At 38.5% G+C, this 17,610-nt stretch overlaps 1 protein-coding gene across 21 annotated transcripts in view; it reads right to left on the reverse strand.

Annotated features, from left to right (window-relative positions):
- The window catches only part of adgrb2 (adhesion G protein-coupled receptor B2), a 346,501-nt gene that overhangs the window by 246,881 nt on the left and 82,010 nt on the right, over positions 1 to 17,610 (reverse strand). For 20 of the 21 annotated variants that reach the window (XM_036214184.1, XM_024293674.2, XM_024293614.2 and 17 more), the window contains exon 2: positions 9,498 to 10,386. In XM_036214184.1, coding sequence (XP_036070077.1) covers positions 9,498 to 10,371 — 874 coding nt within the window. In that variant the 5' untranslated portion in view covers positions 10,372 to 10,386. Of the gene's footprint in view, positions 1 to 9,497; positions 10,847 to 17,610 lie in introns of those variants that run through there. The other variant, XM_036214183.1, reaches the window with a different exon arrangement.

Raw genomic sequence — 17,610 nt, forward strand, 5'->3', positions numbered from 1 at the left:
AGGATGCTGAAGACAGGCTTAGATGGAGGAAACTGATTCGCTGTGGCGACCCCTGAAGGGAAAAGCCCAAAGGAAAAGAAGAAGAATGCTACATTAACAACAGGCTCAGACGGATGTTTTAAAGTGACCACCTTGAATGAAAAGTCTATATAAACGCATTTAAATGGGAGTTCTGGAGTTACGCGTTTAAAACTTTCGCATTCACACGTTGCTATGCAAGTTTTTAATTTGGGACCCCACACCCAAAACGCACTGTCATTGAACAGGTGTTAAAAATTAAACCAGTTGAGCTTTGACCTATTGAGATCTCAGATTTGGTAGTAATCAGGGGTGGGTACTGGCAAGAGTCTGGCGATACAATACATATCGCAATACTCATGCCAAAGTACCATGTGTATCAAGAAATATCCCAAGAAAGTTCCAAAGACCATATATTTTATTGTTTTTATTGTGACTCAGAAAAATAATTATCTGAATATTAATACACATTTGACATATAAAATTGTAAAATTAATTTAATTTAATAATCAGAACAATGAACTCTGCAACTGTATCTAATATACAAGTTGCTTTAACCAAGCAATTACATGGTGCTTTTATTTTGGTAATTTAAGAACTATTTTATCAACACTCAACATTTTCTGAATTTCACAACCAAATGTTTTTCAGCAAAGTGAAAAAACCTCACAAAAATTTAATGAGCATTGGCATAATTTTAAATCGATACAAGTATCACCAAATGAAGTATTGTAATATTTCAATAAATCAATTATTTTCTTATACCCCTAGTAATAATGTATGGGTGGCATCCTTTTCAAATCACAAAGGTGCCAATCATTTGAAAACTGATCCTAAAGAAAAAAAAATAATAATCAATAACTGTAGTTAAGTCTTTCATGTATCGGAATAGAGCTTGGAAAGAATGAAGACACAAGATTTGCACCGCTTTGACATTTCACACCGAGACTCTTCTAACTAAGAGTACATACACTTGTATCAATATAGTGAAAATCCAGTGTGAACACTATATGCTAAAAACGTGTTTTAAAACCCGTGTTCAGCGAGTTCTTAAAAGCACCACACATGCCTGGTGTTTGCGTAGCATGACTTGAATTCCCACGACACACTTTACTAACTTAAAATTAACACTTAAACACATAGGTGCAACCCCTAATGTGTAAAGTTACATTATGGCGCAAAAGTGCCTTTCTCCATGTCGGAATCCATCGCAGATATGTGAATTGTGTGAACGGTCAAAGTAGGTCAAAGAAAGTGTGGGATATATATATTAAAAAGAGAGATAAAAGGAGATAAATGGTCCAATAGGATCAGGGGAATAGAGACTCCTGAAGGCCAGAGAGACTCGTGGATCCAATTTTGTTGCATTACGTTTTCTGTCTTTTTCACCAAGCTTGACACTTAATCACAACAAACTTGAGCAGCTTAAAGACTGAAAAAGTCAGTCATTGTTCATGCTGTGAGATGACATGGTTTCTAGGCCTTGCATCACCAGAATATTACAAACGTCTGAAGAACTTCACCGCAACATTTTCTGGGTCATTAATGTGTTGGATGTTAGCATTCGTGCTAGCTTAATATGTGCACTTCAGCCAGGAGTTTAGACTGAGGTTTAGTGGGTTTGGTCTTTAAGCTGTTAGAGCTGCAGCAGGAGCATTGTGTGTGTGTGTGTGTTTGTGTCTACATGTCTATCCCTTTAAAACAGCATATGCGCAGTACAAAATAAGAACTGCTCTCTTGGCTATTTAAAATAAATCAAGCAGCACTGGTTTTCCTGTTGGACCAAGTTAAATAAAATACAAAAATAAGGTACAGGAATTCTTACAATATTTCTAGATTTTTGTAATGACCAAGAGTTTTCTGAATTGTATTTGAAAAAGTAAGAATTTGTTTGAAAGATTTATTTGAGTTGGCTTGTGGGAGGGGCTAATCTTTAAACTATATATTTTTTTTAAATTTTGTTGTAAAGTTTACTTGTTTTAATGATTTCCTTCTGTCAGTATCTTGTGTTCTTTATTTTTGTTGTGGATTTTGTTTTGTTCTGTTTTTTAGCATAGGTTTGTGTTTTCTATGTTGTGCATCCTGCCTTGTTTTGAAGATCTCCAGCCAGAAAAAAAAGACAATTTACTTTACTCTTCATTTTATTTTGAAATGTTTTCATTTTCCTTGATCGCTGTGCTTTGTTTGTTTCCTGTCAGTTTGCACACCTGGGTCCTTTCTTTCAATTACCACATCTGCTTTCCATTTGCCATTATCTTCCTTAAAGTATACACACCGTGGTTTTCTTTGTTCCCTGCCAGTTCCTCGTCATTGTGTTGCTTTTGCTGCATCACTGCTGTGTCTCTGCCTCATTTCATCTTCCATATACCCTACACTAGCCTTGGCTTTTGTAAAATTCTAACAAAGAACAGCTAGTTTTTGTCTGGTGTCCTCTGTCTGTATGTGTTCTCCACCTGCAGTATCCTGACACCCTCTTTGCTTCACTTAAAAAAAAAAAAAAAAATATATATATATATATATATATATATATAAACTAAAATTCCAGATATTTTATCTTAATCTGCTATTTTATTAAATTGGTAGGTGGAGTGAACCTGCCTTCCTGTTTTTGTAATTTGGGTCTAAAAATTGCTTGGACGGGACATTGCTGTTTCCTTTTTCTGCCCTCCCACCCTCCTCTGGCTCAGCCATCTGGGTGTTTATCTGTAAGGCTGGTTGGTAAAGCCGTGAATGGAAAAACGGGGTTGTGGAGGTGTGTGCAGAGGTCCTTTCATGGGGCTGAAAACATGACCACTGAAATTCACTGCAAAATTGGTCTGATTTACGGCTCTGTGTTTGTGGGCTTTACCTGCGTGTCCTTACAGACATGGATGACAGATTTCAGGGGAAGTTCAAGGTAGAATATCAGATGTTTGGAAAATAAAGCCAACCACATATGGATAAAGGTAAGATGAATATAGGGGAAATGCTTAAATAGTTTTAAAAGAACTGTGTTGATACCATATTTTCTGCACTATAAGGTGTTAATATAAGCTGTAATATTTTCCAAAAATATAACTACCCAAGAGCAGTGGTTGTACTTACTGATGTCAAAATGATATTCAGAGGTAAACGGCACTCTGTCCAAATGTCAGTCTGTTTTACACGATTAAGTGTTACTTTAATTATGATAATGCTGCTAATGTAACTGTGTTGGACTTTTTTTACGTGTTACTAGCAAGGTTGATAGTTAAGACTAACGTTTGCCCTAGCTGTATTTGTCTGTTTTTTCCGTGTTCCAAACAGGTTTGGTTAGTGAATATGCTAACATGGCTAACGTGGAGAGGTGTCGGACTGTGTTTTTTTAAGTATTGCTGACAAGGTTTGGAGTGAGAATAGTGACGGTAACATTTGTTTTAGCAGTATCTGCTTTTTTATGTGTTTCAAACAAGCTGGGTATTACAGACATTGTGAATATGCTAATATGGCTAATGTTTAGCAGTGTCTGACATAGCTTTTTTCCACGCTTCCAACAAGGTTGAGAGTTAGCATAGTCACAGTGATGTTTGTTTTAGCGATATCAGTCTGTTTTTTACATACAATCAACATTGGTCATTACAGTTATTGTGAATATACTAACGTGGCTAAAGTTTAGCAGCATCAGACCTTTTTTGTGTGTTACCAACAAGCTTGAGAGTTAGCGTATACAGTAACGTTTGTTTTAGCGGTATCAGTCTGAGTTTTATGTGTTGCAAACAGGGTTTAGTTTTACAGATATTGATGCTACGCTAGCGTGGCTAACGTGTAGCAATGTCGGTTGTGTTTTTTTGTTTAATGTTTTACTAACAAGATTGGGAGTTACCGTATTCATGTTAGCATTTGTTATAGTCAGTTAATTTTTTTTGATGCAATCAAGGCTGGAAATTACAGGAATTTTGAATATGCTAACACGGCTAATGTAGCGTGTTTGTAATCAAGTTAAAGCGTTTCTGTGAACACAGCTAACAAAGTCTGGCTGACTAACTTAGCTCTGACTCTTATGCCTCATTTAATGCCCTTTATAGTTTACCTTTACCTTATAAATGACCTAAAGTACAGTAGTTGTCTTCATAAGACTAGTTTTAAATCTTTAAGATCACACACTATTCACTAAGATTAGCAGCACTTTTCTATTCTGCACAACAAGCTAATCACAAGATGTCTTTTTTAAAGCTTTTTGTTAAACACAAGTTTATTTTTAAACAAATGTTCTTTTTGCCAAAATAATAGCACACAAATATGTAATATAAACTTTTTAAATGACCAAACTGAATGTTTTTTTTTTTGTAAAGTTAGCCTAGACAAACTACTGATCATTTTCAAGAAGCAACAAAGGAAAATTATGACATTTCAGAAAATTAGTAAGATGAAAAAGGGAACAAAACAAAAATCCATGCTATGTATTAAAAAAAATAGCATGCCACTGGTAAAAGCAAAAGAATGCATGCATATTAAACCCCCACTGTTCCTTTTCAGTAAATCGCACCAAACAAAAACATTACAGCTCCAATCTTCTGTGTATTTACACAATGGCAGCAAAGGCTTTGAAACTGGTTGACTGACAGCTTCCCAAATGTTTTGCCAATGCAGTTTTTGAAATGCACACAACTTTTGTTTTACCTCCATAGCTACTTCTAAACAGTGCAGAGAAAAGACAAAACGTTTCTTTGTTCTAGAACAGAGTAATCCACACTGCAGGGAGAAGCAATATGCAACAAACCCGCAGCATCAAAAGGAGCAGGTTGAGAGGTGAGCGTATTGATAAAGACGATCATCAAAGTGTTTAAAAGGGTTCCCAACAGGCTAAAGACTTCCATCAGTGAGGGCACAAACTGATCATTGGGCTTCAAACACACACCAATGGCACACTCTGGCCTCATTGTTCTCTCTTTTATCAACAAACAATTTTCTTTTTAAGAGTGTCTGGAGTTATGTTTTCTGACAAATGAAAAATTCTTGGTTTCATAGCCTCTGCTCACATTTTTGAGCGTAGCTGTTTTTTTTTTCTTCTTAAACCATGTTTTTTGTTTCAGTTTTGCCAGTGTTGGGAGTATAATGGTACGTACCATTAATCAGGCCTGGTGATATCAAAGGGGAAACACTTTACCTAGTTTTAAACTGCCAACAAACACATTTTTTAATGCCATACACATGTAAACTTGGTAGCATGCTTGCTGATTAATGACATTTTAAACTACATTATACTAGGGGAATGCCAAAATATCAATACTGCGATAAATCGCAACACTTAGTCTTGCTATTGATTCTTGATGGGTTATCACCAAGTATTGAACTTTTATTTTTCGTTTGAGGAGACTATAAAAGTTATATTCGTCATTCTTTGTTGAGACGTTCCTTTGGAGGTAGATAGGGTCGCACATTCAAAGATTGGCTGATGCGGGTAACAATGTGTCTGGAAGCTACTTGAATTATTTAAATTTTGTTCTGTTGTTTACAACAATTTTGCACTAAGTAGTGACACTGCTGTTCATGTTTACTATTGTTAACACTGGATTTTACAGATAATTCAAATTAAATTGGTGTCAATGCTTTTCAAAGACATACTATGACTGATTCCAGCAATGTTGCACGAAACTGTCTATTATTTGTTGCACAAACTAAAACAAAAGTTATTAATTATGATTGTTTTAAGCTAGAAAATAAATGGGGGTATATTTTCCTGAAAAATATGTGTTCTTCTATATATTGTGTTATTAGAGATGATTTTACCAATTATCGCATTATCGTGATATCATCAATATCGTGAGCCATGTATCGAGTATCGCATCGTGTCGTGAGGTACCAAGTGATTCCCAGCCCTATATTATAAAGCATCTGTTAGGTTGACATAAATGGAACCCTTTAACTGGACTAATGTTGAAATTCTTTCAGATACCTCTTCAACCATCTAAGCAATAAACATAATTTCAATGGAGACCCCTTAGGCTGATACAATTTTTTCGTATTTAAGTGCTTATGCAATCCATGTAAATCAACTGATTCGGACATAGAGTTAAAGGTAAAGTCCCAATAGTTTTCGTGCACCACAGTCTGTGAAATTTGTTCTCCGCACTGACCCATCCCCTTGGGGAGTGGTGAGCTGCAGACACAGCCACTCAGGAACCATTTGGTGGTTTAACCCCCCAATCTAACCCCTTATTGCTAAGTGTCAAACATGGAGGCACTGGGGTCCATTTTTAGAGTCTTTGGTATGACTCGGCCTGGATTTGAACTCACCACACCACAAGGCCACTGAGCTGGTTAGAGAATATTGATACAAAGCCGATATGAGAACCTGCTTTTTTTGTATCAAAATCAGCCAATTCAAGGTGATTGAGTAAATGGTCAAATATTTCCAGTAGGCTAAGGTGTGCGTATTTTTTAAAGAGTAACCAAACAGGGAAGTTGGAGGCTGTCTCCACCCACCGCCGAAATATAAAAATCCAGTCAGAGGGGAGTGGCTGGGGACCAGGATTGTTACCATTACTGGAGCTGCAGATCATGAGGAGGGACTTCTGAAGCTTAAATGGTTTGACCAATCATGAAATTCAAATGTGATACCTCGTTTCAACCTGTAGGGGGCAGCAAACAGACATGTTTTGACCATACTTTCAAGAGTTAAACAATTAATTTTGTCAAATATTTGGCAATGACCAATAGACAGCACTTTTAAAGTCCCATTTATAGACGTCAACAGACAAAAAATATTATGTAGGATTTGGTTACCCTTCAAGACAACTCTGGTGTTAAAGGGTTAACCACCAGCTCTGATTAGCTCTGATCTGCCATAATAGTGAAAGACAGTGACAGCTAAATAACAGTGGGACTTTTCATTGACATCAGTCAGCCATCTAAAGGAAAAACACTAAAATATGGAGGCATCAGGCTTTAGAGCCTCTGAATAAATGATGCTGATTAGGTTTTGTCTTTTAAAATATGAGAAAATGAGAACAAAAACTTATCTTGCTCCAACGCCTGAAGTTTAGGGTTTTTGATGGCTCTGCTATTTTGGGGTAATTAGGACACTAAGGAACCACTTTGATGGCGGTTTTACACATCTAAAGGCTTGCACTCTGCACTAATTTTGGGCCTTCCAGCTTCTGTGCAAAGCAACATTTGTGAGGGATGTGACCAGATGATAATTAACATGAAAGCCGTCTAGTCAACGATTTCCCAGCAACAGCACTGTCAACTGGATTGGTTTAGACCCGGCTTTAACATACAGATTAGCTTAATCTGCCCTACTAGACCAGGGATTAAAAGGGAAAGACCCACTCCCATCCTTCTTCTGCCCTATATTCCCAGTCATAACTTTCACAGATGGTAATCTGCTCATCTGACATCTAAATTTCAGGACAGAATACATTTAGGCAGAGATGAAAACCTCACTATTGGACTACTGTTATGTGTTGGTGATGTGTGTTGGTCTATAAAAAGCAAAAAAAGAAGTGAAACAAAATGTGTAATTTAGCAAATTAAATACAATTTTGGAGTCTTCATGTGCATCAGACTTAATCAGCTCCAATCTATATGTTTCTGATGACACTGAACAACTGAAAAAGGTTGAACTTTCAACATACAAATGTATAAATCTTCTTTCAACTGTATATGTGTAAAAGAAAAAAATCCTCTCCAACCATTCTGAACTGATGTGTTCATGTACCCACAAACCACGGACAGCAAAGTGCAACACTATAACCCATGCTCTTGGAGCCACTCCTCTTAGCCACAGGGGGTGGTCTATGAAATATACATCAAAAAGCAGAATGTCTGTCAGTCATAAATCTTTTGATGGAAGGTTTGAAGGGCCTCCTTTGAACTATTTTGTTTTTCTTTTTTAATTAAAGGCCAACTTGAAATGATAAAATTTGAACGTTACATTCTCTGTCAGGTTGGGGAAAGCTGTGACCTCCCTGAAGTACTCTTAGCCAAAAGTAGTACACTTGAAGTTGGTATTATTAAGTATAATTGACTATAAGGACAGCAAGAATACTATAGACCAGGGACCCCCAAACTTTTCCTTGTGAGAGCCACATAGCTGTTTTCTTCTCTGATGTGGGGCAGGGGTCAGTTTTTAGGCTAACAAAAGAAGTGTAAAAATTGCAGGTTGCATCTTAACTCCAATATTTAAAATTTTCCAAAAAATCCACACTTAACCAGATATGAGCACAGACTGCAGAAGAGTGGAATTAAAAAGTCACACTATATGTGGCCTGACTGAGGAAAAAAAAAAAAATGAATGTATGGCCCCCTAATAGTGTTCAGGGGCTGGGCCGATTGTAGGGCTATAGTTTGGGGACCTCTGCTATAGAGGAGTGTAGGAACCCAGCCAGCAAGGCCAAGTGGGTCCCATATGGTAGGCAGAAAATGTGGGCCCCGATTGGGTTTGTCTGCAGTTTCTGTGGTGGCCCAACCAGAGTTTACCTACATTGACTTAAGTGGGGATTCAGTGCATTAGCTCACTATCCTAGCTAGCTGTCCGGTGGACAGTGTAGCATGCTAGTGAGCTCCACTGTAGCAAGCTCCACTGTAACATGCTAGCGAGCTCCTCTGTAGCAAGCTAGCAAGGTCCACTGTAGCATGCAAGGGAGCTCCTCTCCAGCGAGCTAGCAAACTGCATTATCGAGCTAGCGCACTCCTCTGTAGTGAGCTAGCGAGCCAACAAGCGCCGCTGTATTGAGCTAGCGAGCTCCGCTGTATTGAGATAGCAAGCTTCACTGTCCACCAGGCGGCTGGATAGCATAGGAAGCCTATCCATTGAGTGTCCACTCAAGCCAATGTGGACAAACACAGGTGGGGCCACTATAGAAATTGTGGACAAACCCAATTGGGGCCCACATTTTCTTCCCACTTTTAAACCATATGTGGCCCACTTGGCTAAATTGCAACATTTAAAAATTCCAATATATAGGTAGTATATAAAAAGTATACTTTGAGTACAGTGCCTCACTTTTTGCGTAGTAAACTTATATACCCTACTTTTTGCTAAGGATAACATTAAATGCACAAAGAAGAAAAACTTCTACTTTATACTTGGAGTCTTGTACAAAGACAAAAAGTGTTTATCATCTAGAAAATATATTTTGAAATTTAACTCTTGTGCTATCTTATGGGGTCCAGATGACCCAAGCCTTACATTGACATGTTATCCATCCCATGACAAATGTGGATGAAGGTTAACAAGTTTTCATGTCTGCCACAGACACAAGTGAAAATCAAAAATCATTGAAAAAAAAGTTCAGTGCAGTCCTGTGGGGTCCAGATGACCCCTCTAGGTGTCAAAACACCAAGGATAGTACAAGGGTTACAGGTGTGTGTATGTACCTTGAAAGTAAGTATTTGTGCTCTGTCAAAATGTGACTCCTTGTTTCACACAGAGAAATGTGATCGTATCCAGTGCATTTAAAGATAAAACCCATGCTCAAGCAAGCGCTCATTATCTGGCAGAAACACCATCCTACCTTGTCGGACATCTCTGGGAGCTATGGCGATTGCATCATTGGAATGCAGCTCCGTGACGCAGCAGTCATCAGGAACCAGTGAACCGTTGCTGACACTATGCGGCGTCTCTGGGAGTAAGGGGATAGGTGGTGCCATAATGTTGTGATTAGGACAAACACAGCCTGTTTGAGTCATCCCGCAACCGTCCCGGTCGGAATCTTCCCGGTTGTCCTTGTGATCCGGCCGCAAGCACTCCTCAAACCATCGGCAGAGCACACCACAGGTGAACTGACTGGAGTTCTCATTGTTGATGAGCAACACCTCTACCAGTCTCTGTTCTAGCAACTCCTTGGCTACCTGAGGCTCGTCCGCAGCTGGGTGTCTCGTTAGACACAACTGGACAAAGTTCTTATCAAACTGTAGGAAAGAATAGAGTCTGTCTGAGTCAGTTTGGCTGCCGCAGAGATCAACGACTTCCTGATCCTTGGATGTCTGCAAGTGAAGAGGACAGCTTTGATTGGCAGAGTGATGGTCAAGGGACAAAAGCATGGGGGAGTGTGTCTGACAGATGACGGGGTGGCGGGCGAAGCGGAGATAGAGCGAATACTTTGTTGGGTCTGGATTTTCCAGAGACCAGGAACAGCCAGGAGTCCTTGACGGAAAGAGCTCCCTTAGGGAGAAAGAGCCATAGAGTACCCCTGTTACAAGGCTGGAGCACGGCGGGGAGATGGGTGAGGGAAGCCCCTCTGCCCTGCTGCTTTCAGCAGCCCCATGGGTAGCCTCAGCCAAAGCAGAGAGGGGAGCTAGACGGAGGTCAGACACAGCAGCCAGGACCCCAGCCAGAGCCAGGAGGGAGGACAGCACAGACAGACACACCCCACCAGCAGTGTTCATCCTATGACATTCGTCCTGTAGAAAGAAAGAGAAGAGAAGACGTAGGGTATTAGTTTCATCTTCAAACAAAATCAACACCAAAAAGAAAAAAAAACAAAGACTTCTTTTCAAGACCAGACAGAAGAATAATGTGTGGTTGGGAGTGCCAAAGTGAGTGATGTCTACCTTGCCTCAGAGTATAACATCAGTAACTTTTTGACAGCAGTTTTCATGAAGTTCTCAGAGCGCATACACAAGAACTGTCAAAAACACAAACATTTCCCCGCTGGGCTGGATTAAAACAGTTGATGACTTGGCTGTTGAGACATACACTGTTGGGCCTGTTCTATTCTTTCCTGATGATATGTGCACACAAACACATTCATGCGCACACACGCGTCATCCTGCTGAGCAGACCCCCTAAGGCTCTGGCAAACTATTACCATCACTGACACAGTGAGGGTCCACCAACAGCCTGATTTTTTGATTCACACAGCTTACACTCATAATACTGCCAGAAAAAAAAATCCCTATTTAGTGTTTTACTTTTTGCTTGAAACAGCTCAATATCAGCTGCTTCTTTAAAGACTTCAACAAAAACCAAATTTGTAAAAATGGACGTTTGCTACAATCTCACAAAAAAGTAAAAATTGATTGAATTTTGCAACAAATACCATATCTACAACTTAAAGTAGCATTTTGATCATCTTTTGATCTATTTAAAATCGTTCCTAGTGATCTATTTATTAGAATTATGCAGTTTTTAGCCAAAGTAAAACAAAAAAATGTAATTTTCTGGGACGCAGTTTCTGCAGAGCGGCTGTAGGTCATTCAAAAGTTTTGGGCGGGACTGTTATACCCTATGGAGTGACATCAACAAGTGAATGAATAAATAAATGACATTTTTAAAATAACAATTTTCTGCCCCTCCTTTTGCCTTTCTTCTCTTTTCTTTCTCTTCTCATTCTTGACTTTCTTTATTTTCTTGTTGAGTTTATTTGATTCTGTTCTTGATTTATGACCACTTTTTTTTTTTACTTTCAAACTCTTGGAAGAGTCTCTCTCTGCTAGCTAACTTGCTATTTGCGGAATATTCCATTGCTGCAGATTTACGGTGGAAGGTGAAACACTTACAGATGAGTGGTATCATGTTATCTCAGTAATTTTATTTTAGTTTTTAATCATGACAGATTCAAATAATGATGACCATTAAAATCATTTTAGAAATATTATCAGTATCGGGGCCCCGAAAGTGTTGGGCAGTCTCCTACCTGAATCTAATGGTAAGTCACCCCCTGCATTGATCTATTCAACTCCTAATTCACAATGATTTGAAGAAAAGAAATATTCAGAGATCCAGTTTTAAGATTAATTTTCTTCTACATTGAGCGAAAAATGCTACAAGAACATGTTAAAAACATCCCAAGCATGATTTTAATGGGAGTGGGTCTTTAAACTTTCATACCTACATGTACAAAAATCTGGGAGAAAACACTTATTTGCAGTAGGAGTGAACCAAATCCAGTGGCCTAAAGAGTCAAAGGAGAGATAAACATATTTCCCCCAAAGCTACTTCATAAATAATCCATATTTGCCCTAATACTTGTGGCTCAAGCTTAATTTTTTGCTGCCATGTTTTCAGTCTGTCGGTCCACTCAAAGCTGATTTGAGAGATCAAACTGAGCGGCCTCTTCAAAGAAAACATTGTTTCAAACTATAATTCACATAGAGTTACTGATTGAACTTTTTTCAACATAGAAATGATTGCACGCATCTGGCTTTTGATTTGAAAAGATTTCAACTTCCATCATGTCAAAGGATTCTCAAAGTTCTGCACAGAAGAGTTTCATGGTCTTAGTAAAAGTATGTAGTTGGACACATAGTTCGATGATTCAAGATATATGGCTAATTTTTTTCACAAAGAGGTAACCCATTGACTTCAAATTGAATCACAACTAATTAGAGCTTTTGTCAGTGCACCGTGCAACCACTAGGGGGCTTGTTAGATAAGTATAAATCTGATTCAATTCATTTATTTTATTTCTAAAATCCAATAACACCTGCTCCTAGGGTAGATTTTATATAGCTCATTATATATTTTTCTGCCATGTTTGACATTAAAATATGTGCACTAGAGGGTATAGTCTTGTAATTGACAGCCAACTGTCAAGTCTTCAGCTCTAGATCGACCTCACTGGTACTATTGCGAGAACTATTGTGATTCTTTTCACACCTGCTTGCTCATTTTCAGAAAGATGAAAAAAAAAATGCTTCAAATTGTTCGAATACAAACCAGTGGATTATGTAATTACAGCTATCTCATCTCTTTTTCTGTCATTTGTGGCTACAGTGGAGCTGAAAAAAATGGCTTGAGATCAGTCCAACACAAACCAGTGGGTCAGACGTTTACTTGATGTGAAGAAATCAACTTAAATCATTGCAACTGATAAAACTACTTCACAGTGGCTTCCATGAATGAAATGAAAAGTCGGTTGTTGTTTTTTTTTTTAGCTTTTTGCGCAGCGTCTCTTCAAGTAAAAGAGCAGCAAAGTAAGAAACCTTTCAGAAAAAAAAATGCTCTAAAATACAGACAAATGCTACATGGAAATACAAGGAAGTGGGGGCGGGAAGGAAAGTGCATTAAAAGCTTTGGGATTTTACAGGCACGAGAAAAATATGGAGAGAATTTGCATCACTCATATAAAAAATATTATTCATCTCATCTGGATTTCAGGGATTCAGCTAAAATTAACTCACAGCAATGCAAAGAGGATAAAATAGTTTGCGTTTGCGTTTAAAGACCATTCACTTTGACATACAAGCATAGCATGAAATACATTTGCAACCCCAAGGGGTCATGGGAAGGTCTTTGGAGTTCCTACTATAGCCTGCAGTTAAAAGTTCTGGTATGGAGAGAATGCAAATACAGATTATATGGATCTATGAATAATATTTGTTTACAACTATTAGTCCTGTCAGATTGTCATAAAAATACTGGAGATGATTCTGATGAAGCAAAAATTGGTGATGAGGAAACAAAAAGTGGTGTAGTTAGCACTCTAGCCTCATGGTATGAAAGCCCTGATTCAAATCCTGACTTGGACCTTCTCATGTAAAGTACACATGCTTTGATTTAATTGGACCTAAAAAAGCAATAAGTCGGGGACACCCAAAACACCAATGTTTGATGTGGAGGGTCCTTAACCAAACCTCAGTATGTGACGACTGGGGAGTGAGAATGTGTTGAAAAATGTTACCAGCACAAGATAAGATCGGGCCGTTGATAACAAAAGTATAAAATGATCTGGCGGATCAGGGGGCCGGATCCCCCCCCCCGGGCCTTGACTTTGACACGAGTTTTCTAAATGGTCCCTAAGTGTGATTGTGTAGCTCTGCAACATTGTGGCGACCTGTTCAGACTCAAGTAACCCTGTCACCCCAAGGTTCAGGAGATGGATATTTGTTGAAGTCCCACTCCTATCATTTTTTTTTCTGTTAGGAAATTGTTCCCAGTGATCTCTTTATCATGATTATGATGTTTTTAGCCAGAGTAAAAAATATAAATACATATTTAAAATTTTTATATATATATATATTCATTTCTTATGCACAGTGGCAGTAGCTTGTTAGAAATACAATTCTGGATTGTGGGTGGAGCTACTGACAAAAAGAAACCCAAGAGGACCTAGCCACAAACAACAACATGGCCTCAAGATGGCGCCATAGCATCATTAACTGGAAGTCCTCGACCGAAGTTCAAATGAAGTTCCCGCTCTTGCTCTAGAAAAACCCCAGAACTGGGTTTTGGTTAGGATTAGGGTTAGGATAAGGCTAGGTTTGCCACTCGACCGAAGGCGAGTGGCGGTGCACGCTCCATGATTCACGCCCGACCACTGCAGGAGCAGACCGTCCCCCAGCCATCCCTGATTCCAAATGGCATAGACCTAACTGTCTCAAAAAATTGGGCGCTCACGTCCCTGGACTACATGTATAGCCAATTTAGGCTCCTCCGCATGCCTCAGTTAGGCGTCTGTGCGGGAAAATCAAAATGAAACATATAGGCACCCCCTTTATCTTTCCCTTTCGTTCCATAAGTTCCTCTGCGTTCCTTCTTTAGGTTTTCATGCAGGTAAGTATTTATATTTATATGAGCACCCTCCTTGGCTTCCCCTTACATTCCTTTTTTCGCAGGTTTCCAGCAGTTAGGAATCTTCTACTAAAGATATGCAAATTCAGCTTTCAGCTACAGTTGCGACATTTCCGCTTCCGGCTAATGATGACTTTAATGTTGTGTTTGGGCGAAATCTTGCCTGCAACCAGGTCCATCTCGCTCTGTTTGCACGCTCATGAACATAGCCTCAAGCTTATATTAGTGGCACAAAATAATGAGGAGCAATATTGAATCAATCCAGTCGATCAGTTTTGAGCCAGAATTGCAAGTCACCACAGCACGAGTGTTGAACGCTCATCAGGTCATGATGATGTGTGAGAAGTCCAGGGTGCACACAGGGGTGAGGATACTGTTGCACTCCTATTTCAGTATCTGCATCATTAGTCTGAGCTTTTTCTAGCATCTGGTTTTCTGATGTAGTGATTTAAATTAAGAAATACATATTTTTAATTGTAATTATTTTATGTAGATCCTCTACTATGAGAAAAATGCTACAAGAACACGATAAAAACACAAAAACTTTCACTTTCATTAATGTGGGTCTTTAAGTCTCTTACTGTGCAACACAAAGCAATTTGGAGAAAAAAAATTGCCAAGTAATTAAGTTTCAAATATGACCAGTAGAAAGCTTTTGTTACATTTATCACATGTGGACAGCTAATCAGTTTTACTTTTAGTAGCCCACTACTAACTCCACAACTACAGCTTGAACTGTTTTCATACATCATCACTGGGACACAATTGTTACCTTAAATACTATAATTATCTTAAAAAAATGATAGTGTATGATCAGGTAATTGTTTAATACAATAGGAAATCAATGTGTGGAAACAAAAACAGTTTTAAAAAAAAAAACTGGATTCATAATTTCAAAAACTACTGAAAGTATGGAGTAAAAAAAGCATTTAGAAAACATCTTTCTTCTTTTTTTACCTTTTTTTGTGTATGTTGCAGAATGAAGATTGTATTCTGTCAAATGTTTAAATTATATATATATTTTAATCTGTGAAGCATAATTCTTAAATGCATAGTTTCACTTTTATATTCTGCAGGAAACCAAAAGTCGGCATCGTTGTTGCTGCTGGACTTTAAGGCGTGTTTGAAGGCTGATGGAGGGTTACTGTAACATGTTGTGGAACATGTTTAAGAACATTGCACAGCTCTGCATATAAAGAGAATACCACACTTTGTCACTTCCAGACAAATCTGGCAAACGGATCTTTCCAGACGGTAATCCAGCTGGCGACATTCTACTCATCCCAATGTGACACTGAACTGTTAAATCCATAATTTCAGCATGAAAATACAATTACATCCACATGATCAAACTTCTTTAGTTAATTTTTGTTTTAGTGCACTAAGCAACACTGACCAGTTCTTGGACTTCAATATTTAACTGAGTGATTCTTTTTTAAACTGTATTACAGAATGAATCATGCAAAGGGCAAAAGAAATATGGGATTTTTACACATGAAAAGAAGTTAGAAAGTGTCAAGTAAATTGTGTTTGGGACAATGAACAATGCATATTCATAGATCCACAGTCTGTGCAAGAGGAAGCCCAAAGTGCTGTCTTCTTGAGGGCATTCTGTCTCGCTTCACTCTAAAACAGCACTTCACTGTGGGCATCCATAAATATTCATCAGCTCTGATGTCTTCTTTCCCCCTTCCACCTTGACATTAATGTTATCACCAAGAATGGAAAAATATGTAGATCCCTCGTTCCTCATCTCTCTTTTCCTCGTGCTGTCTTCCTGGCACTGTCTTCATTCTTTTATGCGCTAAAGTGACAAAATGACTAATCTTGTTTTTGTCCTCGCCATCATGTGAAGCAGGACACCACTGAGAGTCCAGTTTTATGTCGTTTTTGATGTTTTTTTTTCTAACAATTGAGGGCATATATTAAAAAAACCCCAAAAGCTTAAAGTTGGATTTCTGAATATTTCTTTATTCAAATTGTATGAATCAGGAGTTTGAATTGAAAGAGGTGGGTGATGGGAAGTGGGGGCGAGTTTGGCGAATTTCTAATTGTCTGCAAATGTCCTAAACCAGGAGCTGCCAAAATCTTTTTTGGGGGCGGGGTCAGTTTGTAGGCTAACAGAAAAATATGTATCTGCATGCAAATGTATGGTTTTACAGATGGCCATACATAGCCACATTTTAATTAATTCATTGCTGTAATCTTTACAGAAAAAAATAATACTATATCATTTTAAAATAAATGAAACCAATAAATCAGCGGTCTCAAACTGGCGGGCCATTTGCGGCCCTCCAGTTAATATTTTGTAGGCCCCGCCTTAATATGAAATATCTTTTGCATGTCTGCGCTTCTTTGATGATATTTGTATTTGATTTGATGATATTTGTATTTGATTTGTGATGTTTCAGCTTATTTTATGCTTAAAACTTTGCATTTGCTTTTGTCGTTTAATCTGGTCGTCAGAAAAGTCCTTAGCAACAGTTGCTAGCGTTGTTAGCTCCTATCGTTTCACAGGACACGCAGAAGATATTTGTTAGCATTCCATAGACATGAACAAATGTTCAATAAACTTGTTTCATAGATAATGGACCAAAGATATAGACGGTGGACGCAAAAACATATTTTTGGTACAAAAGGAACCACATACAACGTAAATTGAGTTTGAGAACTGCAATAAATGGCTTATCCTCTCCCGCCATAGTTAAGAATGCAAAACGGTTAAATAAAAAGTCACATTCTATGTGGGTCTCGATTGGCCTCATCTGGCCCGTGGGCCGTAGTTTGGAGACCCCTGTCCAAAATGACACGTTTTTTAATTTCAAAAACAGTCAAATCAAAATGAAAAGACCACTTTTACAATAGATCAATAGATGATTGGAAAGGGAATTTGCACCTTCTCTCATAATCTTAGTTTTACTGTTCTAGTGGCAGCAGTGACAGCCCAGAGGATCCAAATGCAAAGTCACAGAGAGCTCTTGTCTGTGACCTGAAAATCGATCTCGTCAAATTGTTAAGTGCCTGTCACCTCGCCCCCCACATGTGCGCTCTCCACTCACCTCCTCGCCTTTTATTCGGTACCCAGCGGAGGCATGAGAGAAGAGTAAGGCCAA

The sequence above is a fragment of the Oryzias melastigma genome, linkage group LG11 (assembly GCF_002922805.2).
Source record: "Oryzias melastigma strain HK-1 linkage group LG11, ASM292280v2, whole genome shotgun sequence".
Lineage (NCBI taxonomy): Eukaryota > Metazoa > Chordata > Actinopteri > Beloniformes > Adrianichthyidae > Oryzias > Oryzias melastigma.